Raw genomic sequence first — 25,802 nt, forward strand, 5'->3', positions numbered from 1 at the left:
ATTCCAACGTTAACGTTCTAATCCAGAATTTAGTTAGATTTTTGACAGTGGTGCATAGGGCGCACGCAATGTACATTTGAGCTATTCTATGAAAGCCTGTGTGATACAAGTAGAAGATTGTGGTATACAGTAAAATATGGACCATACCGAATGTTATCACAGCCCAGGTAAATGATATAAAGCTTGCTATGGACTGGATACCTGGTTATTTGGGGGAATGCTGACACCATGGTGCGTTATGGCTGGGTTAGGGTGAGAGGTTGAAGGTGAGAGGATAAAGGTGAGAGGTTCTTACCTGGTTATTTGGGGGAATGCTGACACCATGGTGTGTTGTGGCTGGGTTAGGGTGAGAGGTTGAAGGTGAGAGGATAAAGGTGACAGGTTCTTACCTGGTTATTTGGGGGAATGCTGACACCATGGTGCGTTGTGGCTGGGTGTTGCTGCTGCTGGATATGGTGGATCTGTTGTTGGGAGTAGTGTGTGGTGACGCCTGTATCCGGGGGCGAGCTGTCGGCATCATCCACTACCTCCTGTTCCTCAGGCTCCTGTAGTGGGAAAATCATTTTTACCTTGTCAGTGCCAACGACTAAGCAATAAAATCTTGTACACTCAATGTGTAAAAAAGGCTTACAACAAAGGCTGAATTTGCAACAAAGGCTGAATTTGCAAAAAAGGCTACATTTACAACAAAGGCTACATTTACAACAAAGGCTACATTTACAAGAAAGATCGGCTACATGTACTTGTATGGAGCTGTGCTTGTCACTGTATTTTGTAGGAATGGTCAAAGAAAGTGTACATACCTCCTCTGGACACAGCTCACAGGCCTTGGACAGGGTTAGACGAGCACTGTGTGACCTCTCAAGGAAGTACCTGCAAACAAATAACAGAACTGATTAGTTTTCAAGAATCCTATAGAAAATGGTAAACATCCAGTTAAAGCAACAGTACTGAAAATGTGGAAATTTGTTCCTGTAAAACATATGAAATATGAGGGCATATTTATAGATAAAGTCCTTAGCTTACCCATTAGAAGTTTCGTTGGACTGTGCAGGGGGTGACCAATTGTTGTAGGTGTACTGAGTGTTGGCTGAGTAAGGCCTCTGAAATATAAAAAATGTACATGTAAGTATGAGCTTCCTGGACTTAAGTAAGCAAGTAGAAATTCATTCATTTCAGTCAAAATGTAGTATTATGTTGAACTGATTGTTGTTACATTGTACCGCTGATATTTCATTCATTATATCCATTGACTCACTCACGCCTTCACTCCCTGTCTCCCACTTTTATCTATTCAATACGACAAGCAAAGACTAAAGCGGACAATAGATATGTTTTCCTACTAACCCTCTCAAGCTCATCTCCCAGCCACTCCACTGCCCAGGTCCACTTGCGTTTCAGGTCCCCATTACTCTGTAACATCTGCTGTGCTGGCATGCAGCTGAGGGTATGGAGGAGAATATTGATTGCTTACGTTTTTTTTTAAAAATAGCCGTCAAAGACTTGAATGGACAAGAGTCCAAAGTAGATGTAACAAGACAAAACATAATGTTTCAAGTCTGTGTATGCTAATGTTTTCTACCAAGCAAGCGATTTGTATATTTCTTATAAATCTATAAATAAAATATAAGTATTAACATGAATCAAAATGTTAAATCATCTGCATAAATACCCATTTTGTCTGCTAAAAAAGCATCATGCTTCACCTCAATTGAGAGTGACTGCTTTACTTACTTACTTTGTCTGCTAATGACATAAACCATATAAATTTCGATGCTTTTGTCCTATTACAATTCTTAGAGAGAGCATCAGCACCATACCTGCTGAAAAGTGCCACCATGAACTTGATGCACTGGTAGGCCCGTTTCTGATAGTGGTTTTTGGAGCGCTGGATGGTGTCGAACAGGCCGTCCCTATCATCTGGAATGCCTAAAAAATATTTCAAAAACATCTCGATTCAGTTTTATCTTTATCTTTGTCTTTTTATTTCTACACAGGTTGTGACAAGAACAATACTACATACATTCAACTTTTTTCTACAAAAGAAATTAGCCTAGCTCTCAATAATTACGACAAACAATGGAAAGTCAAAGTCATACAGAAATTCACTTTGGAAAAACTACAATTTACTGACCTTCGAGTCTTTGTACATTCTGTGGTTCTGCCGAGTTTGAATATAATTTTTGTTAAAGTTTAGATGTACAAAGGGTAGTAAATTGTAGTTTGTAAAATGGAAATTCCTAACAAAGAAACAAAAATTTGAATCTATTGCATAACAACACTGTGCTTTCGCTAAGATTGCATGCATTATAAATGTTGAGGTGTACAAAGAATCCCAGAAAAAGAGGTAAAATACAGTCAAACCTGTACTACAAGTGACCACCTTTACATAAGGACTACCTGGCCAATATGATCACTCATTAGTGGTTCCTTATACAATTTTTGCCATTGACACAAGCACTAACACCTGTCTTTAGTGACCACCTCTCCAATTAAAACCAGATTTTATCAATCCCGAGTGGCCTTCTTGGACAGATCTGACTGTATATTCAAAATGGACAGTCTACTAAACAAACACACCTTTGAGTGTGTTGTTTACATCTACTCTGTGGTTTTGTAAAGTCGACATGCATTGCAATGTTGTTGTGTATAAAACAAGAAGAAGTGATATGAACTGGAAAAGGAGATGAACCAACCTTTGAGTGCGTTGTGTATTCTGTGGTTCTGCCAGGAGTCCTCGATAAGCAGCATCTGCAGCAGCAGGTCCAGGTACGGCCTGAGCTCGTACGTGTACGAGTATGCCACCTGCCACAGAAGCTCGCTCAGAACCGTCGAGGAGAAGTGAGGGTTCTCCCAGCAACAAAACTACAGGAAAGAAGGAAATTCAAATTGCATCAATTTCAACTCATTTTCTAGCATGGGTGCCATCCTAGCTAGTTAACAGGGGTTCCCATATTCCCCACATACTACCTTAGGCTACTCAAATTCAGTATATATCAAAAACACAGGCAAATACAGAAACTACACAACAAACAACAGGTTCAAACAAATCTGTCGAGTTTTCTTCTTAGGTTAGTTTTGGTTTTTAAGTCCTATTCAGCTATTAACATAACAAAAAGGACATTATGTAATACTACGAGTTTCCAATAGATCCAGAAATGAATGCACCTAGATAAGCAGTCCCACTTGGGCGGGAACTGCATTGCTGTTTTCTATGTGTTGCAAGATCAACAACAGAATAACACTTAACGTTACAATGTTCGATATTTTGTAAGGGAGCTATCAGATCTGCCACTTACCCGAAGCAACTTTGTAGTCTCCTCAGAGTTGTTGCAGTCTTCTATGAGCTTCTTGACGTAGCTTGTTCTGACGAAGAGGATCTCGTGGACTTGAGGTTGTAGCGGCATGATGGGCTGCTGACACACTGGGTCACCGTGGGGGTTGGCTAGGGGAGGGTTGCCCTGGATACACAAAAGATTAATCATGTTTAGGACTGTAGGCCTTTATCACAACACTAAATGGAGGCTATTAATAAGATGATCTACACATCAACATGGGACAAAAGTAGTTAAAATACAGATAGATGTAGGAGAGATTTCTTCTCATGAAACAACAAAACCTAATAATACAAAAGGAGGACTGATTTTCATTTCAAATGGAGAACCTACTATAATACGGTTGGTATCTTGTAACAACTCACAATATATGATATACTTTCCGATAGAGGTGAAATATGTCCCAAGAAGAGCAACATTTGTACTTGTTGAGTACATTTGGGAACCCACAACTGTTATGAGAAGAGTAGGGGTAACCCAGGGTTGAGGGACTAAAACTATTCAGTCCATTATGCAGCCTGTACTTGCCAACCCAACAGAACAGAGCTACTAAAAGTGCTAAGCTATATCAGTTTATGCGATACAGGGCAGCAAGATCCTATACTCACAGATATAGACGACTGCATGTACTTGGAGACGTCGCAGCAGCGCACCAGCAGTGAGACCACGGAGTACAACTTGCCCAGCTCGGCGTACTGGTACTTGATGGGGGGTCCCGGACCCTCGTCCAGCGCAACCAGCATGAACATGGCGGGCACGTTCAGCTTCAGCAGCTGGGTTCTCTGGAAATTGGAATGGATATTCAAGCATTTAACCATTGCCATGCTGATCTAGCATGTCCATGTTCCAAAACTTACCAACAAACCAAACATCATATCACTCCATCCACAACTTCTTGAGTTATGCAGTTCACAAGCAGAGACAGAAAGCCATACAGACACAGGTTTCAAACTTTGCAAGCAACCTCAAAATAACTTAGTTTTCACAGTTAAGTTCCAGCTTGTGCTCTCCTCTTTGGCAAGTACACTGTTGACTGCTCAAACAAAGTAGCAAAAACAACTTAGAAATGGTATCAAGAAAAGCTTTTTACCATTTCCGACCAGCTTCATTCAAGATAGTGAATCAATCAATCAATTTATCCTTCAATGAACTTTATCATTCAACCAACGAAATTCAAGATATATTTTAACAAAGACTTCTACATGTAAAAGTGTAAGTTTTTAAGCCAATAGAACGTTTTCCTTACCTCTGGCAGTCCGAGGTTTGCATACATGAGGAAGAGGTGGAAGTACTGGGTGAGATGTCTGCCGTGTTCTGACACCTCCTTCTTCAGGAGAGCCAGCACAGCCGTCAGGAGGTGGTCACTCAACGTGGCGTTCGCATCGATTACAGCCGGGGCTAGAGAAGAGACAAGGGTTAGATTAATACATGCACCACGGACATATTTATCAGGGCAGACGATTCTGAAACTCACAGAGAAAAACAAAGGCATATTTGTTAAAGCATTGTGTTTCCAGCAGCAATGGATCATCGGTTTCCTGGCAAACAGTACAACAACAAACAACAATAGAAATTTTTAGAAAGACCTGCATGCGTACTGGCTTTCTTTTAAACATGAACTTTCTTTGTAACTATGCTGCTCTGAAGGAACTATGCAATCAGTTGACAAGCACAGTAGAGACCACTCTCTATTCACTGTTTTGATGGATGACAGAAGATTTCCTACCTTGTTTTCCGGGTAGCAAGGGAGGAGGACATGGACCGTCGTCTCTTGAGAAATGGGCCAGGAACACTATAATCTTTGCAAAGGCATTTCTCACCTGGAAGAAGAAAAACTAATTGTAACATACATCTTTACAAGTTTAGGGAAAAGTCAGCTTGATCTTTCCTTGTTATGGTGGGCAGCTTTTTATGTAATTTGTTACTTTTACATCCAGGAAGACTAGCTTCTTACAAATGTATATTAGCTACTGGCGAAATAAAGTATCTGAGTCTGATTCATGCAAAATTTAGGCAATTTTGCTATTGTTAATTGGTGTCTTATACCATACATTAAAGCCCAGTAGGTTGAGCATAGACAGCACAAAACAAAATAGGAAAGCATTCATTTGCCAAAGTCTCTCACATTCACTCACATACATTTTGTACCTACACTCACTCACATCCTCACTCACATACTCACTCACTCACCTCAGAACTAGGGCACTCGAGCAGGTATTCGGAGAAGCGACTGGGGTGGCTGAACAGCACGTTGTGAGCGAACCAGCTGCGGACTGTACGACTGTGTCGCAGCAGAACGCTTAGCGCATCGTACCACTCGTTCGCTGAACCCCTGGAATGACAGACACAAATCTTGTTCAACATATTTCTTTTATAGATAGCAGATGTTTGTTTGTTCAGACCCTTGTAGTGCCTTGTTTCCTTACTGTTTCAGTAGCAGGGTATATTTTTACAGGGAGGGGTTGCTAATCCTTCCACTTTAATGTGCCCGAGACATCTCCACAAACACGGATCTCCACCTTCCGAAAGATAGTGCAGCAATATTGAAACCAGTTGCATTTAGCAACAGTAGTACTTTTAACAAAGTCACATTTTCATGCGAGAAGAATCAGTAACAGTCCTAAGATTAAGAAGGGTTTTACTGAGCTGTTTTGGGAGTTACATGTACAACTGTGTTTTACCTGAGTGTCTTCTTGGTGTGGAACCCTGTAGTGAAGAGGAACTTTGAGGCCAGCTGGATACTCAACATGGCCAGCTCCTCCACTTCCCGACTCTAAGGAGGGAACAATTGTTATTTTATATACATGGTGTATTGTCAATTTGAACACGATACTATACATCAAGAAGTTATGAGATATGATACAGAGGCAGGGAAGGCTCCAAACCTGTTGGTTTTCAAAAGGCCTTCCGTCACCTATGGTAACAGTTTTCAGAATACAAAAGTTTTTAAAATAATTTTTTTATATGTGCATGAGCATCTATAACTTCTTTGTAATATACATTTTGTACTGACAGACTGTTGTTGCAAAATAAGCCTTTGTTTTCTGTTAAAGTTTTGAAAATTCAAAACAAGACCTTACCAGTTCGTCCTGCCCAGGCTGCAGACTCATGTAGTGAGCGTTGCAGGTGATGAGTTTGCGCATGAACTGGAAGTACTCCTGGCTGTACTGCATCTTGTTGTGCATGAACTGGACGTTCTGTTTCCTCACCGCTCGCTCGATCGGCAGCGGCATGCCCACACCTAAACCGCCCTTGTTTTCTGAAATAACAGAAAGCTTAGCTCAACATTCATCCAGAAGAAAATTCACAAAACAAACTTCCAATTTAACACAATGCCTGTACCTCAACATAAACTTTTCTATCTACTGTCATGCAATTTCTACATGCAATCACTAAATGCCAAGAGTCAAATAAAAGTGAATACACATTGTAGCATGAAGCTTCCTCCATGTTCATAATGGTATCTACCTCCTTTGTCTTACTACATGTATACTGAGACAAGGCAGAAAACTGTTTAACATGTTTGGTTCCTTACCTAGTGACAATTAATTCCTCTATACTTTTTGACATGTTCGATTTATATTATTAAAAAAATGGTATCTACATTTTTGACCTAACAGAAATCTCTTCCCCGTTTGGTTGTTTACCTACATGTAGTGACAATTCTTCAACACTTTTTGACAGTTCAATTTATAAGTACATTGTAGTAGCTACATTTTTGACCTGGTACAGTATAACTTGAGTCAGAAATCTTCTTCTTGTTTGGTTGCTTACCTAGTGACAGTTCTTCTATACTTTTTGACACATGTTCGATGTCTCCTACGTCGTAGCGCTCGTAGAACAGAATGTAGGCGTTCCACCACCTTTTCTGCCGTCTGTAGGACATTCTGGAAAAGGCCACAGTCAATATAAACTTTGATAATGGAACCTGCAAGGTAGCTGTACATGTTTAGATAAATTATTTCACTAACTTACATGCAATGTGGACTGCTTGTATTGCTCATAGAATTCAAAGATGTAAGCACTTTATCATCAAGTCACAATACTTTTTATGATGAAGACATAAATGACAAATTGTGAGGGCTTCAAGTCATTGTATGTGAAAAATCATCTTATATTCAAATTGATGTCAGAATCAATTTGTATGTCAAGTTATACCTACAGATTGTTTGACATCACTTTTTGACTTCTGCTTTTATTTTGCTACAAAAAGTCTTGCAAAACAAGATATGTTTCTAGTGTGGTCTGATCAAGAAGTAAGACTAAGAGCACTGGTATTGAACAGACCAGCCCCTTTTTAACATGTGGTTGAACACCTCAACTTTATCATGCTGTACTTTACTGTTCTTGTCCACATTCATTGGTGCCGTTAATATCATGAAACTTTGTACCAGGGTGTTATCGACGCCTTTTCAACAAAACAGTATGTTACACAGTATGTTACTGTATTTGCAGTAGAATACAAGAGACCAGTTCAAACTATACAGCACCTTTTTAACATGTGGTCGAACACCTCCCCCATGTACTCCCCACCGAAGCACTGGTTCTTTATCTCCTCATCATCGTCCATCTTACATTCAGTCACCTCTCCGTCATCAAACTTGTACCAGCGCAGCTGTCCCTCAGGGGATCTGCTGCAACAAACACAAACACACGTTCAAGACAAAAAGTCACCTCTTCTGGCTTTCTTTGACATTTTACAGCCAAGTAATCAAACCTGGCAACCTTAGACCTGTTGTCACAAATAAAAAATTAACAGGCATCTAGTAAAATAAATTCTTATCGTAGAAGCTTTACAATCAAGTAATTAGGCCTTGAAGCTAAGCGATTTGCAAATTGTAAGAAAGACAGGTAACAAAATGTCATCTAAAACAATTTTCTTGATGACTGAAATGTACATGTAGATCTTGCCTCTTGTTCAGCCTTTCCAAGTAAACCTTTTAAACTTGAATGTTCAGTGCTACTAGAAGCCACACAGAAATGGCAGCACGTTCTAGGCCTATCCTTTTGTTTTCCAATATATCACAGTGTCTGTAGTACCTCTGTATGATGTAGGAGTAGTAGTGCCCCCCACTAGCCTGTCCACTGTGTACCAGGATGCCAGTCAGTCTGTATTTGGTACTGGGTGGCTCGGCATCCTCATTGTCTGGGCTCTCATCGTCTCCATGGATCTCTTCCCCTGGAAAAGGCAGAACTTCTTCAAAACTGCACTATATAGTTTTATGTCATTTACATGTATTACAATCTCATATTCAACTGAAAGAGTCACAGTTTCTGTATTCTGACACTAAGCTGGATGATTGTGGCTCAAAGAGCAATAGAGTTTACTGCTAGATTTTCCCAGTCCATATCAGCATTCAACAACAATTGCATAGAAACATATTATGAGTATATCACAGAAAATCATAGGCTGGGGGAGAGACCCTCTAGAATCAATTCATCCTTAAATGGTTTCAAATCCCAGAAAATTTTATACCTACTGAAAGGGGATTGATTTAAAAGTGGTTATCCTTTGAAAACTTACCTTCAATTTTGGCTAGTCCTTTAACTGTGTAGGGTTCCATGTCAAACTCACGAGGAAATTCAAAGTAGTCATTGAACTTGATTGCACATTCCCTGTGGACACAAATAGGTAAAAGATTAGTACCAACCCTACATGTATGGGCTAGCAGATGTTAAAGCTGTATACGGGATATCTTTCACAATACGCAGAGAAAAAGGTTTCCAGAAGTATCTATTTTGCTAGCACATTTGACATTTACAACAGCGGAAAGCTTTCATAACATTTTAAACACATCAACGTCTTATCAACTTTAGTGATGGACATGGAAAGGCTGTAAATTCATAATGGCCTGGTGGATGTTCAACTGAACTAAAGATATGAGCTGGTAGAGCTACAACTCACCTTTCCCAGTCATAATCAAACCTCTTCAGCTGAATGGCTAAAACTTGGGGTAGCTTCTTTATACACATTCTTTTCACAGTGTCAACCTGGGGGAAACAAAACAAATTAATTGTAGGGGTACAAATGATAACAACAAACACAGAAATAGGATATTGTAAATTTGCAGATAATGCTATAGATTTATTTCCAACCAATCTGCACTTTGATGGTTAAAGAAAACCATACAAACAGACTTTGTTGTTTCTTAGACCTACAAAAGAAATTAAACTGAACTGAACTGGAAGAGTATGCACAGTGGCTGTACACACAGTTTCAGAGAGTGACTTAAGTCATATTCAAGTTTTCTTCTCAGCCCTCTGTTTTCATCTTGACCTCTTGCTAGATCTTTACTTTAAAACTGTAGAAAAAGAAAAACACCAGTGTGGCCGAAATAGAAGTATCTCTTACCTTCTTGTTACATTTCTCACAGTGGTAGGCGTTGGCCCCCTCCAGCAGGTCCCCCTTCACATACTGCTCCAGGGAGTCCAGCAGGTTACTGTGGTTTCTGATGTCAACATTCAGGGTCGTGAACGACTCTTCTCTCGAGTATCTGGGGGAAGAAAACATGCCATTATTCTTTGTTGTCTACTGTCTTGTTGGTACTGCATAAATAATAAGCCTTCTCAATGTGTACTTGTAGTTGGTATTGGTTGGTTTTAGGCCTCACATGAAGTAACTGAAGCAGGTCGAACAATTTGAGACAAAGTACACCAGGAAATACCCCTTGGCATGGGTTCTTTTAGGTGCAAATATTGCTATCCTATAACACAAAACTTCAGGCTTACATGGTCTCTAAGAGACGACATCCCCTTCCAATAGCATGAAAATCAGGATTCAGGATACAAGTGGCTGTAGATGTACAGATTCAACCCAAACTTAACGTATACCATGGAAAAACTTCAGTTGCAGTGAAATGTTTCTTAACCTTCTCCCTGCTATCTAACTCTGTAACCGATAGAGGATTGGCCAAATGGCTATAACAGTGTTATAAAGGTTAATAAATACCTGTGAGGACAGTCTTTGCAGATCTTCTGGTCAGCGAAGGATCCTCCCAGCACCTTGGACAGGACAGGTGTGTATCCAAGTGTCTTTAGAGCTTCATCTAGACTGTCTACTAGGCTGTTGAAGAACTCTAGAGCATCATGCTGTTCTCTAAGGTTGACTGGTTCTCCCCATAATCTGTTAAGGAAAATAATTCGACCTTAGCAAACATGACAAATACAGCTTAACACACCTACATCCACTTCCATACATGCCAAAGATGGTGTGTTGCGCCGAAGGGAGGTTATACCGACTAGGTAGATACAGATACTTCTCTGTATCTTCTATGTTGTATATGGCAGTCTTATAGTCTACAGTTTTCTTAAATGACACCTTTTAAAGAACTCCTTTCTTTAAGAATGTTTTGACAGAAATGTGCATCAAACCCATTTTCAGTTACACTTTCCTGACAGCTTTCTTAGAACTGCACTCCAAGTTTGCGCTTTGCTAGTTATAGTCGCTTAAATTGGAAAAAAAGTTCAACCACAAAGTTTGAGAATGCGTCTTACCTAAATTGTTTCCAAAATCCCCTTGGTACATAATACTGGAGCTTGCTAGCAGCTAGGTGGCCGAAGATGGCCTGAATCTGTCGTAAAACGCCCATGTCGTACTCCTTCCTGCCCTCCTGCTTCCCTGACGGCTTGTCCTCCATGTGGAAACTTTCTCTCTCCTCTCCGGGATCGATGTTACTCTACAGAGGACAACGAAGAACAAGACAGGATAAAGCTATTTGTCAGAAAAATATCTTCACACCGTTGCCTAAGTGAACCTTATGATATTCCTGTTTCTCTTTTCACTTGTGACTGATGTGGGTTTGATTTCACAAATATCAATAATTCACAGAAATTTTGGAAACAAAGAATGGTGTGTTGTGGGGACTCTTGTTAGAAAGGTGAGTTTAGTTTGAGAAAGTCGCAACAGCTGACGCCGATGGTTTTAATATCTATTAATGTCCACAATACATTTGTGGTTTTACATTTTTACAAGAGTAAATTCAAACAAGGTTGTTAACTTTTCAGACCCAAAGTTTGATTGGCCGTTCCCACCTTTGTTATTCTGCACTTTGAATTGAAGAATTCATTTTGAATACATGCAAAAAGCACTTTTGCACTTTGTCTTTCCAGAGTCTTATCATGTTCAATGTGCAACAAAACCTACATGTACATGTTTGATTGTAGTTATCATAACTTTCTTTCTGCACACCACGGCACACATACATGTTGGCTGCTTTTCTAAGCAGCTTTAATACAACAAAAACAAAGTCTTTACTTTCTTCAGATCCAAACATGAAGAAAATTTACATAAAACATTTTAAAATACATAATGACTTTTCTTCTTTAAATCAAATCCTGTGAGGTGACAAACAATATGACGTATCAGGACAGAAAATTAAACATCATCACTTGATTTGAATGTTGCGAGTTTTTTTTACAAGATTAAAGAACATGCTAAACAAATTCCAAAGCAAACAGAAGGTGGGAAAGAGCTCCATCAAACGGAAACCCCAGTGTTTCAACCTGGATAATCTGTCCTCCCTGCGAACGATCGTCAGCGCTCCGCGTGGAGTCAGCAGCCTCGTGGAACGAGAAACAGGAATATCGTTATTTCTTATTCATTTATCTATCAGCATCACAAAACAAACAAAGCAACACTGTTGCAGGCCCAAGCAGCCAGGCTGATTTTGGGGGCCATAAATCTTATTGTTATTATCACACCCCTTTTTCCATTTACGCAAGCAGGCTCAATTTCTCAAAGTGATCAGATGAAAAGAAGTAAAGAAGAATAAAGGGGAAACTCTTATTTACAAGTCTATTTAAAGGAATCTCGTTATTTTGAGTGAGGTAGTGTTCTTTTTCTTTACAGTAACATAATCATTCTTGTATGTTTGTCACCAAAATCACAAATAGATGGAATGAAAAGAATACTTGATCACCAACATGTCATGACACTTTAAAGCACCCAGATCTTGTACTTTTGGTTTTGGTCCTTTTCAGGTTCAAACACTCAACTTTTATGAAATAAAACTGTGTGTTTCCAGGGACTTACACTCGCCCCGTGTATGTACCCTCCCGCAACCAACCTCACTGTCCTGCTTCTCGTCCCCAGACAACTCCTCGTCCATGTTGTCGTTAGCAGCGCCCTCTGCTGTCAGGATGCCAGATCGCACCGAGTTGATCATGTACAACTGGAAATAGAGAAAGACATATGACAACTTCTTAGCTTAACCCTTTGTAATAGCCTTCGGCTAGTTGGGTAGCCCTGGCTGTACATTTTTACAGCCAAATAAATAAATCAAATCAAATCAAAGGGTACCTGAAATATCTTGGATATGAAAAATCAGGCATGGTAGCTTTATTTTCATGACCTTGTTTTTACTTCACTATCACATTTTGAACTGAAAAGTTGCAGTTTTTCATGCCGCAGTTGGATGCTTCCTAAAGATACAAAAAACAGCCATTCTGAGGTGGTACCATTGACAAAAAGCTAGGGAACCCATAATCGACCTAGTTCTTTGTTTTGCTGTCACTACTTGTGTTTGAAACTTCGGCATGATACTGTCATAGCTACTGTAATGATTCTGCAATGCTACAGTAAACCACTAGAGGGAGCTGCTGCACACCTGTTGTATGACAGAGTTCATGTAGCAGGTGGCTCCAGCGTTCTTCAGTCCCACAAACCCCTTCACAGGTCTGGGTCCCACCGGCGGCAGGTACTCCCACTCAATCAGGGGCGCATCTCGGTCTGAAGGAACAAGGAAATAATTTTTCAAATCAGGAAATTGACTTACATCCAATTTAGCTTAAGTTACGAGAAGTTAATCTTCCAAGTGGACTACATGTACTACTAATCTTCCAAGAAAGAAAGACACACATACAGTGCATGTAGTATGAAAATGTTTAATGTACTGAGAAAACTATCCTGCTATACAGACACACAGAGGACTGTATCCCATACTAAGGACTCAGCCCCACTGCAACCCTTGTCAGTAGAATGCAAGACGATTTGGCAACAGATGGGATTGAACCCTAAACCTTTGGTTCTATGAGCAGGACTGCTAACAACTGACCCATACATGCTACCACGTAAAGCAGAGACAGTTATAAACAACAACAATCAATGGAAACTTCCACCGTATCAAAGTACCCTTACCTGAGTAGTACATTTCTGTGAGCATGTCGGATAGCAGCTTCAGGTTGGGAACACATCCCATACACAACCCTTTACCTTCCGTTCTACAGGCAGGACTGCTAACAACTGACCCATACATGATACCACAAAAAGCAGAGGCATGCAAAAATCTATGGAAGCTTGTTGCATTTACCTGAGTAGTACATTTCTGTGAGCATGTCCGATAGCAGCTTCAGGTTGGGCACACACCCCGTACACAGCGTCACAAGGAGGTCAAAGGCCGCGTTCGTCGTGTTGGACGTCGAGCAGACCGGCAGCGCCTGTTCACTCGGGTACTCCCCGCTTTTTCTGGCCTGCAGCACGATTTTGGACGCCGGAAACAGGAACTCTTCGACCAGCTCCTGAAACAAATTGGTATCCTAAGATAGGAACAGATGGTGTGCATGCACGGGAAGCTGAAAAGCTTCCATTTATTCTAGAACCAGAAAAAAATTCCTCCCTTCCTTCTTGCTTTTGATTAGGGCATTCCAAATGACCTAACAGCTTCTAAAAACAAATTAAATAGAGATAGATGAACGATGACCAAAAAGTCATTCAAAATGCACAAAAATTCTACGAAAGAAGTTCAACATTATTCAGGTTTATACCCTCTAAACAAGCAGAGGCAAGAAGCAGGCATGTTGGAATGATGGGAAAACAACTCTATAGAACATTTCTCACATTGCTTACATCTTTGACCCATCAACAATAAACCCTAAAATTACATCAAGATAATAGGACTGGGCTCAAGACTATTGTTTGAATGAGAAACATTGACAACACTTACCTTGATGAGGTTGGCGCCTCCCTTCTCGGACCCTATGTGGTATTTTTTCTCGGCCGGTTGGAAACTCAGCAGCTCACAGGTGACTCCCAGGTGCCCCTCCAGCAGGGCCTCATCGATCACGTTTTCTAACCCAGACTGTTGGACCATGTCCTGTTGTGTAACAAAAAAAGAAGAAAGCTAATATCATAGATGGTGAGTTAGATAGAAACGTATCTGTGGGTCAGATGGAAATGCATTAGTCTACTGAAAAGCTACATGCAGTCTTCAGATGGTCATAACAAGATCACGATCGCCGTTTGTCCTAGGACAGATTGAGATCGCAATCTCTACTAGTACAATCGGCGATTGTCCTAGGACAGATCGCGATCGCAGTCTGTCCTAGGACAAACGGCGATCGCGATCTGTCCTAGGACAATCGCTGATTGTCCTGAATCGCCATCTCTACTGTGACATATACATAGATTCAATGTAGTACTGTCAGTATATACAGCTTTAATGTACGGGAAAAGTTTCCAGCTATTTGCAACCACATTGTCAACATCAAATAGTGAACCTCAACTTAATGTCCTGTCCTTAGGACTACAATCATTTTAAGCAGCTTACAAAATAGATGACCTATACGCAAATATCATTGAGAATAAGTAACACCGATTCAATAGAGATTTTATGACTTACCCTGACTCTCTTTAGCCACTGGATCTCGTTGTTCAGGAGAACTTCAGCAGTGGGGAGGGGGGCATTGCTGGCACATGCATAGTTTAGCAGCCTAGAGAGGAAAATACATTTGTACATTAAACAATGGTTAACACAAATGTTTTCAACTGCTTAGTTTAGATTAAGCTTTCAATGGTACATTTACCTTTCAAAGACACCTCATAAGCAGAGAGTTTTAAGCTCAGTAAAATGTACTCACCTACAAAGTAACTGAAAATATTCTGTTGAACTTCTAGCATGGTCCTTGGCTGTACCCTGTTTGGCAAATGGAAAAAAGGCAGAATAATAAGCCAAAAAGGAAGATTTAGTGTTCAGAATTAATTTGCATATGACAACATTGTTGTTGAGGCTCAATAAGAAGTAGGCAAATATTTTGGAACTCTTTAAATTAAAAGGATCTAACTGCAATCTTCCCCAAACTGAACCCTACATTGTTTCAAACTGCTACTCTATTGTAGGAAGCATGCCCACTTACCGACAGTACAGTGAACAGCAGTGTGATGAAGAACACCAGAGGTCTGTGGCCGGTGCAGCACTTGGTGGCCATGAGGAGGAACTGTTCTGCTGCAGACACTCGCACCGCTCTGGAAATTGATAAATAAAATATTACTCACATGATTTTATCTTCAACAAAGAAGAATTTTCACACAAATACATGTTATAGAATTGACCCCTCTCACAATATTGATGCCTATTTGGATTACAGTGATTCATAGCTTAAGTTCATGCAGTGTCTTTGCGTTTTATCAGCAAACTTTTCAATGAATCTTTGCCTAGAAGTAGAACACTAAAATGATGATTATTAGAGAGTCCAAAGATCTTTTTATGTTTAAAAGACACTGTGTAGACCTAAATGAATGACAATTTACAGAATGAAAAGCACTAGCATACAAATAGCTTACGATGTCACAGGTCAAAGGAAACACTACATAACACAAACAACACTACAGCTGAACCTTACCTGCTTTTACAGTGTAGCAGCAGGTCGATGATGACACACTGCCAAACCTTGTCCTTACTCAGAGCCTCCAGGGCCACAGGACACAGCGCCAAGGACACCGTCAGCACCTCCAGAGCCTCCTTACACACCTGCACGTCTTCACTGTCGGGTAGCTTCGTCTGCCCTGGCTGTGAACACACACGGAACTGAACACACACGCCCGGGGTTTATTCAGAGTTGGAGCAAACGAAAACACAGAAAGAAAAGACTAAGGGAAAGATTCAAAGAAAGACTTGGTTGAAGGCACAAGCACTTTTTTCTCAAATAAAAGAAACAGTCTTTAATTTGTGTTTTAAAGACATTTTTCATACCAAAATTTGTTCTGAACTTTAAAACAAACTCTAGTATAACAAATGTTCTTTCAGATGATTCTGGTATGAAAACCTTTTTTTGCATTTGGCAAGACAGAAGGCCAGAGCATTCTAAAAGCTCAATTTTCCTCCATCTTGAGCAATGACAAAAGCCCATTTTCACAAGGATAAGACCATTTGTATGGCTTTTGTTACTTTGCCTTTGGAAACTTTTGTAAGCATCTGCCATAGTCCTTCATCCAGACAAAAAGACCAACACCAAGTAAAAGAGCCAACACATATAAGTTTAAAAAGATCAAAAAAAGAGACAAAAATAAAGAAAACTTGAGAAAGAAAAGAAACTGTACAAGAAAAGTATAACAAGTCTTTGAGCTGCTGTAGTCCCATTCTCCTAAGCAAGCTCCCTCATGACCTATACAATATACCTTGGGGATGCTCTGCTAAACCGGGCTGAGGTTTCCACTTTTTTGCTTGTGGCCTATAACCAGCTACCAACCAATCAGAGAAATCAGCTCTGCTCTAAGAAAACAATCATTTAGATGATTCTCTGATTGGTCGACAGCTGGTTAGAGGCCACACCCACAAAAGTATCTTACCAAGGTACATTGTACAGGCAACAGGCAAGGCTCCGCGTATAGGAGAAGACCCTTATGCTTTACCTTGTCGAAGGCCTTGTGTATCTCCTCGTTGGACCCGTGCACCAGATGCATGCTGCCGCTGGCCACTGCCCAGGAAATCTTCTGAATGGCCTTAATGACTGGCATGTCTGGGAGGGTCGTCATGGCCTGGAAAACAACAAAACTAAGGTCAACATACTGTATGTGAAAACCAAACTGCAACTTTCTACCTTGTCAAGGTGTGCATGCATGGCTTGTACACTGCAATGTGCTTTGTGTGTTTCCTGATGAGTAAGAATACAGATTTGTCAGAAATTTAGCACTGGATTCAAGGAATGGACTGTCCTGTCCCTACAAGTCACCTACCAACTAATAGGGCTTCTGTTTTAGTACACTGAGATGCTGTACAACTTTTCTAAGTTTAAGCCAGATGTGAAGCCATTGGTACACATATGATGACGTATGTTAACTTAGCACTGTTGTTGATGCTGCAGTGATGTTGATTTAAGCTGATTTAGGTCCTGAAATTTCAAGCTACTCCAAGTTGATAACAGTCTTTATGTCATGCCTGGGCCTGATACGGGTGTTCCGGACCGTGTGATAACTATCCGGATCACATAGGGTTCGGGAGGGTTATCACACAGGCTTCCATAGAATATTTCGAACGCATTTCGAACGCGTCGGTTGCGCGGCCGTCGCAAATTCGAATACCGGATTCGGAGATTGGAATCAATGTTGCTACAGTTTCTTGTTCGAGGACACAAAGCTCCCTCAACTTCTGGCGCATTCCGCATTGAAATGTGTGTTTTCTCGGGTGGGTATGGCCAAGGTATGACATAAATAAAATACAACACGTTGTATTCCGCATCACCCTCGGTCCCAGCCCTCCCGCGGGTCGGATCGCCCTCCGGCCTACGGCCGTCGGGCGATCCGACCCGCGGTCGGGCTGGTACCTCGGGTGATACGGAATACCCCGTGTTGTATTCTATATTTATTGTGCTAAGTAAACCTTGCAGATTCACAAAAGCAACAAGTGAAGTCAAGGTTCTCAATATAGACAATGGATGAACAACAACTTACATCCTCGACACACTGCTGCCCCAGGCGCAGAGCCACGTTCCTCAGCATGCACTCGGCGTTGGGGTTGGGGATGTGGTGCAGGGCCTGCTGGAGCACAATGGCGTGGTTATGGGCGCTGGCAGACACCGTCCCGGAGTGAGGGCTGTCCGGCTGGCACGCTTCCGCAACATGCTGGACCATAGCGTAACCGACTGTCGTCAGCATAAGCTTACCAACCTTTAAGACTTGGAGGTACGCAGACCTGAGATGGGGAAAAACAAGATGCAAGATTTGTTATATCCGGTTTGTTCAATGCAATGCCATAGATGACTATTTCTAGGAATTGAAAAGCAAGCATTAAATTTTTAGATTTGAATATTTTGTTCCTCACTGGAAAGCTCTTCTTTCACTGGATAAGACATGCACAAGTTTCTTGTACATGTACCAGGAAAATTTCTCTGGCTCTTTTCAACAGGTTCAATGAGTAACAGCCCACAGGCAGAATGCTTTCCAGTGGCATGAGTGATGAATGCCACAAGATCTAGGATTGAAACTCTTGCTCTTTGGTTCAAGGGCAGGCTACTAGCTAGCAGGGCATCTGGACACCCTACACTAAGAAAAAGAAATTAGACACCCTACTTTAGCAGGGGGTGCCCAGAGGACACCCTAATTGTTAATCAATAGAGTCTATAGGGGAAGTCTCATTCCCCACTCCACCCAACTTTTGAATGGCCTGTCTATAAATCCTACCTAAATGTCTGCTCAAGGGGACTGTGTGTGGTACACATGGCAGTTCAGCACCAAGGACATAGCTAAATTTGGCATGTTTACCTTCTGGTGTCCATGTCGGCATTTGGGAGAAAGTTGTTCTTGGTCAGCATGTTCAGCACACAGGACACACCTCCGCTCTTCAGGAAGTTGATCTGAAACTCCAAGGCGTCTTCCCCCAATGGCTGGTTGGCTGGCATAAGCAATGCATAGACAACCTGTGGACCAAGGCAAAGGAACATGGTGTTAGCCATCGTGTGACTGACATAACATCGTCAAAAGATTAAGTCTAGTGGAAAAGTACCTTGGTCAGATTCATGTTTTCTTCAAAGACCTCTGTTACAGCTGATTCCTTCATTTTCAATTCAAAATGTCCAAGAGCCAAGGAAACAATAGTTATACCTTTAAGCACCAGAGTTATCAACCCAGAATGGAGGTCTTAAAAAATATAGTTTTTCACTAGAACTGTCGTAGGGTGGACCCATGTACTGTAGGAGCATCCTCATTAGATAGCTTCCAAATATCAGGTGTGGCAGGTTGTTCATGCAATGTAACCAGCTGCTACCGCGCCGCGTGCCTGTGAAGCTGGTGTGTTATGCTGAAGGGCAGTTATACAGGCTATAGATACAGATACAGAAACAAGATGGTGTGGCCTTAAACAACTACATTTCATTCCAGCATCTGTGTAAGACTTACCTCTAGATGATAGAGTACTTGAGCCGGAGACTGTGAGAAGAAGAGGGACTCGAGGGACGGGGACAGGCTCTGTTCTCCCAGCTTGGCATGGTCCAGACACAGGGCACGCAGCTTATCCACTGTGTGGGTATCTACAGACAAAATCAACATGTTGCAGGAAAGTCAGACCATCAGAAATAAGAAGAATTTTTTTTCAAGTCTAGTGACTATTTTTCACAACAGCATGTTATGAAAATAAAAAGAGTTTACCTTTCACAAAAGTCACATTGTTGACAAGTGAAAATTTTCATCACTATTCAAGAACCTGTGATAGACATTTTGCAAGGTTTATATGATGAAAAAGAATGAACAAAATACGCAAAACATGAAACCTTAAAGATCTCAGTAACTGACTCACAAGGTTGTTTAAGTTCACAAGAAGTACAGTACATGACCATAGGATTTTCAAAGTAAATATATCCAATGATATGAAATGGCTGTAGTAAAATGATATCTCAAACAAATCCTGACTTTGCATAGAATTTATGTGTTACACCGTGAAGAGGTTTACTAGTCATGAGATACAAAATAAACAAACTGTGTGAGACTGCGGAACACCAGCTGATCGGTACACAGCCTTGCACACAAGAGTACATGGAAATGCTCAAACCAGACCCCTAGTATTGGACAATGACTAAAGAAGAAGTGTCCCACCTGCAGGCATGAGTTTGAGTAGCGAGCGCGCCCCGTCTCTCAGGTGCGGGATGGCGAGGGAGCTGCCCAGGTCGGACAGCTGGAACAGGAACTGGGCATAACGCTGCTGCTGGGCCGCCAACTGGAATAAACAACACACATCAGACACGTGGGAAACACTGTATGTACGTTTACTGCTAGCTCGATTTCATGGAGAGTTACACTTGTGGGTTTTAAAGAACTGACTTATCAATAAGAGCAGGCTACTGTATGTCATAGCTTCAAGAAATTAGTTCCTTATACACATTGCCCTTCGACCACAAGTACAGTACTGATGTGTACAACCACAAGGAAGCTAAGGGCATGATCACATTCTTTGTAAGACACCGAACAATTTGATGACGTAGAATTTTTGAGCTAACCATCTCGGTCAGTAAGGATCTACAACAGAGTTTTACATAACAAGACAGCTTAACTTTGCAGGACACATACAAAACTATCACAAGGATGCCCTCATCAATTTGTATGATGAGACAGGACCCTAACAAGTTATGTGTTACAAACAAACAAACACTGGACTCACCACCCCGGGCAGACAGCTCTCAGCCTCCACGTTGGGACCATCAAACATGTTACTGGGGGAGCCGACCGACGAGTCAGACGAGCTGTCTGGGGAGGACGGCATGTTGGCACCCACCTGGCACAGTTTCGCTGTGATCAACTGCAGGGGAAGAACACACAACACTTTAACTCTTGTTGCAGAGTAACATCTAGGTCCACAAAGCACAGAAAAGGGATTTCTACCAATTAGAAAGAGGTACTTTTAGTTACTGGTAGGGATTTCAGCCTTTTGGAAGGGATAGTGACCCATAGCAAAGCCACATCTCACACTAAAGAACCAATTGCAACATGCTGATTTATAAAAGTAGGGGACCACCCTGGTGCAGTACAGTGTATTACACAGCTTGCTACAATTCTACATTCAGAACTTATGCATTATGCTTGAAGGTGATTTACTGTTTATAGCATACCACCATACAAAATCAAACAAAGTGAACAAATAAGAATCGAAAGTGTGACTTACAGTTTTGTCTCTCAGTTGAACTTGTGAGATGAGCTTCCTATCGTCTGCTGGGTCCAACAGTTCTCCGTTCACGTACAGGTCAAGCTTAGTGTTGGCATTGTTCGCTTTAACTCTGGAAAAAGAAATCTCTCTGTTACCAACTGCAATTAAACACAAAAAGATATAGATTTTACATGAATAGTTAAAGAAAGGAATGCTTTACAAAAGAGTTTCTGGACTTTTCTATGTTTTATCTAAGGACTGACCTGGTAAGAATGTGTCTTCGTAGTGCCCCTACAGTTTCGTTAGTGTGAGACCAGACATCCAAGTCTTCAACCTGTCTGCCCTGGTTTGGGAAACGGACAATCAACGATACATGCTTCCCTCGGCAGGCTCTGGAAAATGAAGAAAAACTCATTAAATACTCAACCTAGATGTCTCTTTTACAGTTATCAACATACTAGAAGTCATCAAATTTACATTGTATGGTGTGCTTTGACAATTGATACAAATCTCATCTATTTAGATTCTGACTTGAAGCTCTATACACACATGTACTTTATACGATCTACTTGAATACAGTTAAACCCGCCCAAGAAGACCACTCAGGGGACTGATAAAATCTGGTCTATGTGAACAGGTGGTCACTATAGACTAGTTTCTCAATACTTGTGACAATGGGGAAAATTTATCTAAGGGACCACCAAAAAGTGGTCGCATTAGCCAGGAGGCCTTATGTAGAAGTGGTCACTTGTACAGGTTTAATTGTACTATACAGTTACTATACACCTATAAGATCTTGAAAAAAACCCAACTTTTTAATACATGACTATAAAACATGAGGAGCAATAATAATAATAAAGAAAAGCTCACCTGGCCATTGGAAGGATGGTTCTCTCCTCTGTGAAGTCATTATCATACTCGCTGATGTATTCCCGAAGAACGCTCAACACACGAATCATACGGGTGACTTCCGTTCTGATGTCTTCCAGACTGTCCTTGTCGTTTTCTAAGATGCATATCGTGTCGTACGCTGCTTTCAGACGGTCAAAACAGGACTGGATGAAATCTACATGGATGTCAACCTGCAAGGGAAAGGGAAGAAAACTCATTAGCATCTTAAAAATGGAGGTACACAGGTATACTGTACTGTCAAACCACTCAAGGGTCTTGAAGAAAATGTGCCGCAACAGTAGACATGTGGCTGTATAGCAGGATTCTTGATGTTTCAGTCAAGGGGAAAAACTATCTAAGTAACCATCAAAAAGTGATAGCAATGAACAGGTAGCTCTTATGCAGAGGTGGACACTGGTGTGCATTTGACTGTATATCAAATATTTTATACTGCTTTTTTTGCAATTCATGTGCTCTGATGTACGACAGTTCAAATCAATCAGTCTTGCACAGCTTCTACTAACGAACTTTGAATACAAAGTTTATGCGTTATGCTCTGCAGCAGCTAACCATTTATGCTGTACACATAGAACAAACTTAATTCTTGTTTAAATGTCCCATCCGATGATTCAAGAAAGTCTACAGCTGTTGTTTAAAGACCAGACCTGATTAGTCTGCAGCCGAGGCCCCAGGTTGGTGTAAGTCTCCCTCGCCAGATGTACAGATATATCTAACAGCAGTTTTAGACATCCTACCTGATTAGTCTGCAGCCGAGACCCCAGATTGGTGTAATTCTCCCTTAGCAGGTCAATGGCTACAACTTTTTCTCTTATTTTCTATTTTTCCTTTCAGTTCACAAGGGTTAACATGAGATTCAAACCTGATTAGTCTGCAGCCGAGGCCCCAGGTTGGTGTAAGTCTCCCTCAGCAGGTCGATGGCTTTAGCAGCGATCTCGTCCTGACCCAGGAGGATGACTCTCCAGATGTACTCCAGCCCGATCAGCTCCAGGTTGTCCATCATGTACGTGCGCCGCTTGCACACCAGCTTGTTCTCCTTCAGGTTCACCGCCTTGAAGAAACGGTCAAAGCATCTGCAGGGGAGGAGAAAGTTTTGTTGAGTTCTTTTCCAATCTGGATAAAAAGGATAAGCTTTACATGCTGAGTACCAACACAGATGAGCTTTCAAAATTTCAATTTGTTAGTGATGCCCCCTTCTTTCTTTATGATCTCTCTTCCATCTATTTTTGGTTAAGACCCTTTGCCTTTCATTTTCAAAAAGAAGTTTGTTTGCTTTACTTTAAAGTTAATTGCCTTGAAGCAACAGGCAGAGCATCTATTGGTTTGTACTGCTTAATCATTTTTTCTTTACCTCTATCTTTCTTTCTAGAATAAACGCTCTGCTAAAAGCCTTCATGCTTGCAAACTATCACAAAGCAAAAGCAATAACTACATTTACTTGTTGGATCTACAAAATGTCTTTATATTTTCAAAATGATTAGGACTTACTTGATGCCATTCTCTGTAAGCAGTGCAGGGTCCAGCTGTAGAACGTTGCCCTCGAAGAAATCTCTGTTGATTTCAGGGTCAAGGTCGGGCTCATCACCCATCAGCTTCAAGAAAGGCAAAGAAACTCTATAAACATTTACCTCAAAAAACCTACCAAAATGTGACATTCAATGGACATCATATACTCACTAATGCATAGACAGGGAGAGAGATACATAACTGACATCTGTTGATACTTGTAAGAGTCTTCTACATTATAAGGATATGATAAAAATTTGCATACACAAATAAAACATCAGAATATCTAAAGGCAAGTCAATCTCTACTACTGGATAAGAGTCGGAGATTTCTTCCGGACATTTCAAGTGATTGATGTCACTCGAAACATCCGTAAGTTATCTCCGATTCTTATCCAGTAGTAGAGATTGACCTGTATCTAAATATTGTTAACAAGAATGTCTAACCTTCATAAACGTAAAACTTAAGAATAAATCTTCCTTGTTGTCCTTTATGTTACATTTTAGTCACAGGTGGCAAAATTGACAAGGTGCAATTCCTCCAACCACAGTTCTTTTAAAAGTTCTTTTAAAAGTTCTTTTAAAAGTTAACAACTTTGAAATTTTGCACCCACCTTTGAAAACCACTTGAAGCATGCCTCTCTGTCACTAACAAACACGGCGTTCTCTGCCAGACAGTTCCAGATCTGTTTGGCCTGAGGAGCACACAGCCACAGCTGGCCGTCCTTCAGTAAAAACCTGGTCAGACACAGGAGTAAAGGGAGAGAAAAACGCAATGAAGAACACTATCTCCAGCGACTCTGATCAATGTAACTTTGAAGATGGAGAGAGATTTCCTTTTAACATTTACTACCACTATTAGCCAACAAATATCACAATATCATGGCAAAAATGCAAGGGCTTTGCGGCCGATACCGTTTGTGAATTCCTGTACAAAGTATATGAAAAATGATTATCAACTAGTCCTAATTAAAAGTGAAGCATTAGGTGTATATTTTGGTAAAAGACATGCTTAAGATACATGATTGTATTCACTACAAGCAACTTTTAAACAGAGACAATGTCATAACAATTCCTTTTCCAAACATTCTTTAAGAAAACTGAAAAACTCCTTACCTAAGAAAGTTGAGTCTCTCCTGCACCTGCTGTAAATGGGTGTACCTCTCGCTTGGCTGGACAACGTTCGGGTCCATGTCCGGGTTCTCCTTCAACATCCCTCGAACTTTGTTCATGTACGATGCAAGATTTTCCGCCACGAGAGTCACGAGAGAATGAGTCTGTTGTAGCTGGTTAATAACCTCGTGCCGATAGTAAACGTGGGGGCTGCGTTGGGCATGGTTGTAATTTTGCGGAGCCTCGCCGAAAAGTTGGCAGATTTCTCGGATTTGTTTGAGCGCGGGAAGGACCCACTGGTCGTTCTTGAGCTCGTCGACAAAGCGGTCGATCCACTGGGTCTTCTGGGCATCACGGTCCTGGAAAAACAAGGTCTTGTGACGGAAAGGAACTATACAGGACCTCTGTGGTTGCATTTCTGCTGCAGAGGCACTTCTACCTTCTGTGTACTCTCATTTTGACATTCTTTCATCCCATGGAAAATAAGGTCTCTTACTTTGTACATTTGTTCCAAAGACCTCACCACATAACAGTAGAATTGAACAGCTCAAGAGTGAGTGAAATTGAAGGATTGAAATTTGATAACAGTGATTTGAAGGAAGCCTGAAGAGCTTTTCACTTTTCTGATCTCCCAACTACCACAGAAACCAATACTCAACAGTCAACTATCTAAAATGTAACTTTTAGGTCAAATATGTTGAGATCTTGCAACTTGTCCATTCTTGACATGTTTTAGCCTGACAGAACCTTTCATTACCAATCAAAGATACAATAATGATTTCTCTAATTACATAAAGCAAAATGCACGTTATCTGCAATCAAGAAACACCCTCAAAGCCAAACTCAATGCAGCATTCTCCTGAAATTTTATATGAGAATGACACCTAACTATAATTGATTATATAATGCACAAGCAGAGGCTATGTTAGTTGGCTCTGAACCCATCTCACCTAAGCTCAAGCAACACCGCAAAACTTGACCAGGGTACAGACATAAACAATCAGATTCATTTGCTATTGTATCAAAGATACCATTCAATGATATCTAGTATTCAAGTTGGTTTTAATTTGGTGATATCATCCCTTCAAAAGGCACAG

The 25,802-nt window shown here is 40.9% G+C and overlaps 1 protein-coding gene across 17 annotated transcripts in view; it reads right to left on the reverse strand.

Annotated features, from left to right (window-relative positions):
• The window catches only part of LOC136422960 (ubiquitin carboxyl-terminal hydrolase 9X-like), a 41,428-nt gene that overhangs the window by 2,115 nt on the left and 13,511 nt on the right, over positions 1 to 25,802 (reverse strand). For 5 of the 17 annotated variants that reach the window (XM_066410908.1, XM_066410905.1, XM_066410902.1 and 2 more), the window contains exons 15-58: positions 24,709 to 25,064; positions 24,207 to 24,330; positions 23,576 to 23,679; positions 22,950 to 23,160; positions 22,049 to 22,260; positions 21,442 to 21,570; positions 21,197 to 21,308; positions 20,696 to 20,833; positions 20,134 to 20,254; positions 19,441 to 19,571; positions 18,808 to 18,962; positions 17,998 to 18,238; positions 16,960 to 17,085; positions 15,951 to 16,135; positions 15,465 to 15,573; positions 15,189 to 15,244; positions 14,951 to 15,041; positions 14,276 to 14,425; positions 13,643 to 13,850; positions 12,941 to 13,062; positions 12,401 to 12,505; positions 11,838 to 11,894; positions 10,830 to 11,011; positions 10,285 to 10,458; positions 9,688 to 9,829; positions 9,241 to 9,326; positions 8,860 to 8,951; positions 8,376 to 8,514; positions 7,826 to 7,969; positions 7,110 to 7,222; positions 6,416 to 6,594; positions 6,017 to 6,108; positions 5,526 to 5,667; positions 5,062 to 5,155; positions 4,582 to 4,733; positions 3,944 to 4,117; positions 3,300 to 3,461; positions 2,697 to 2,865; positions 2,135 to 2,161; positions 1,821 to 1,929; positions 1,348 to 1,441; positions 1,027 to 1,103; positions 804 to 873; positions 390 to 545 (exon numbers count right to left, since the gene is read on the reverse strand). In XM_066410908.1, the coding sequence (XP_066267005.1) occupies positions 390 to 545; positions 804 to 873; positions 1,027 to 1,103; positions 1,348 to 1,441; positions 1,821 to 1,929; positions 2,135 to 2,161; positions 2,697 to 2,865; positions 3,300 to 3,461; positions 3,944 to 4,117; positions 4,582 to 4,733; positions 5,062 to 5,155; positions 5,526 to 5,667; positions 6,017 to 6,108; positions 6,416 to 6,594; positions 7,110 to 7,222; positions 7,826 to 7,969; positions 8,376 to 8,514; positions 8,860 to 8,951; positions 9,241 to 9,326; positions 9,688 to 9,829; positions 10,285 to 10,458; positions 10,830 to 11,011; positions 11,838 to 11,894; positions 12,401 to 12,505; positions 12,941 to 13,062; positions 13,643 to 13,850; positions 14,276 to 14,425; positions 14,951 to 15,041; positions 15,189 to 15,244; positions 15,465 to 15,573; positions 15,951 to 16,135; positions 16,960 to 17,085; positions 17,998 to 18,238; positions 18,808 to 18,962; positions 19,441 to 19,571; positions 20,134 to 20,254; positions 20,696 to 20,833; positions 21,197 to 21,308; positions 21,442 to 21,570; positions 22,049 to 22,260; positions 22,950 to 23,160; positions 23,576 to 23,679; positions 24,207 to 24,330; positions 24,709 to 25,064 (6,012 nt within the window). The remainder of the gene's footprint in view (positions 1 to 389; positions 546 to 803; positions 874 to 1,026; positions 1,104 to 1,347; positions 1,442 to 1,820; positions 1,930 to 2,134; positions 2,162 to 2,696; positions 2,866 to 3,299; positions 3,462 to 3,943; positions 4,118 to 4,581; positions 4,734 to 5,061; positions 5,156 to 5,525; positions 5,668 to 6,016; positions 6,109 to 6,415; positions 6,595 to 7,109; positions 7,223 to 7,825; positions 7,970 to 8,375; positions 8,515 to 8,859; positions 8,952 to 9,240; positions 9,327 to 9,687; positions 9,830 to 10,284; positions 10,459 to 10,829; positions 11,012 to 11,837; positions 11,895 to 12,400; positions 12,506 to 12,940; positions 13,063 to 13,642; positions 13,851 to 14,275; positions 14,426 to 14,950; positions 15,042 to 15,188; positions 15,245 to 15,464; positions 15,574 to 15,950; positions 16,136 to 16,959; positions 17,086 to 17,997; positions 18,239 to 18,807; positions 18,963 to 19,440; positions 19,572 to 20,133; positions 20,255 to 20,695; positions 20,834 to 21,196; positions 21,309 to 21,441; positions 21,571 to 22,048; positions 22,261 to 22,949; positions 23,161 to 23,575; positions 23,680 to 24,206; positions 24,331 to 24,708; positions 25,065 to 25,802) is intronic. The other 12 variants (XM_066410918.1, XM_066410915.1, XM_066410913.1 and 9 more) reach the window with 10 other exon arrangements.

The sequence above is a fragment of the Branchiostoma lanceolatum genome, chromosome 17, assembly GCF_035083965.1.
Source record: "Branchiostoma lanceolatum isolate klBraLanc5 chromosome 17, klBraLanc5.hap2, whole genome shotgun sequence".
Classification (NCBI taxonomy): Eukaryota; Metazoa; Chordata; class Leptocardii; order Amphioxiformes; family Branchiostomatidae; genus Branchiostoma; species Branchiostoma lanceolatum.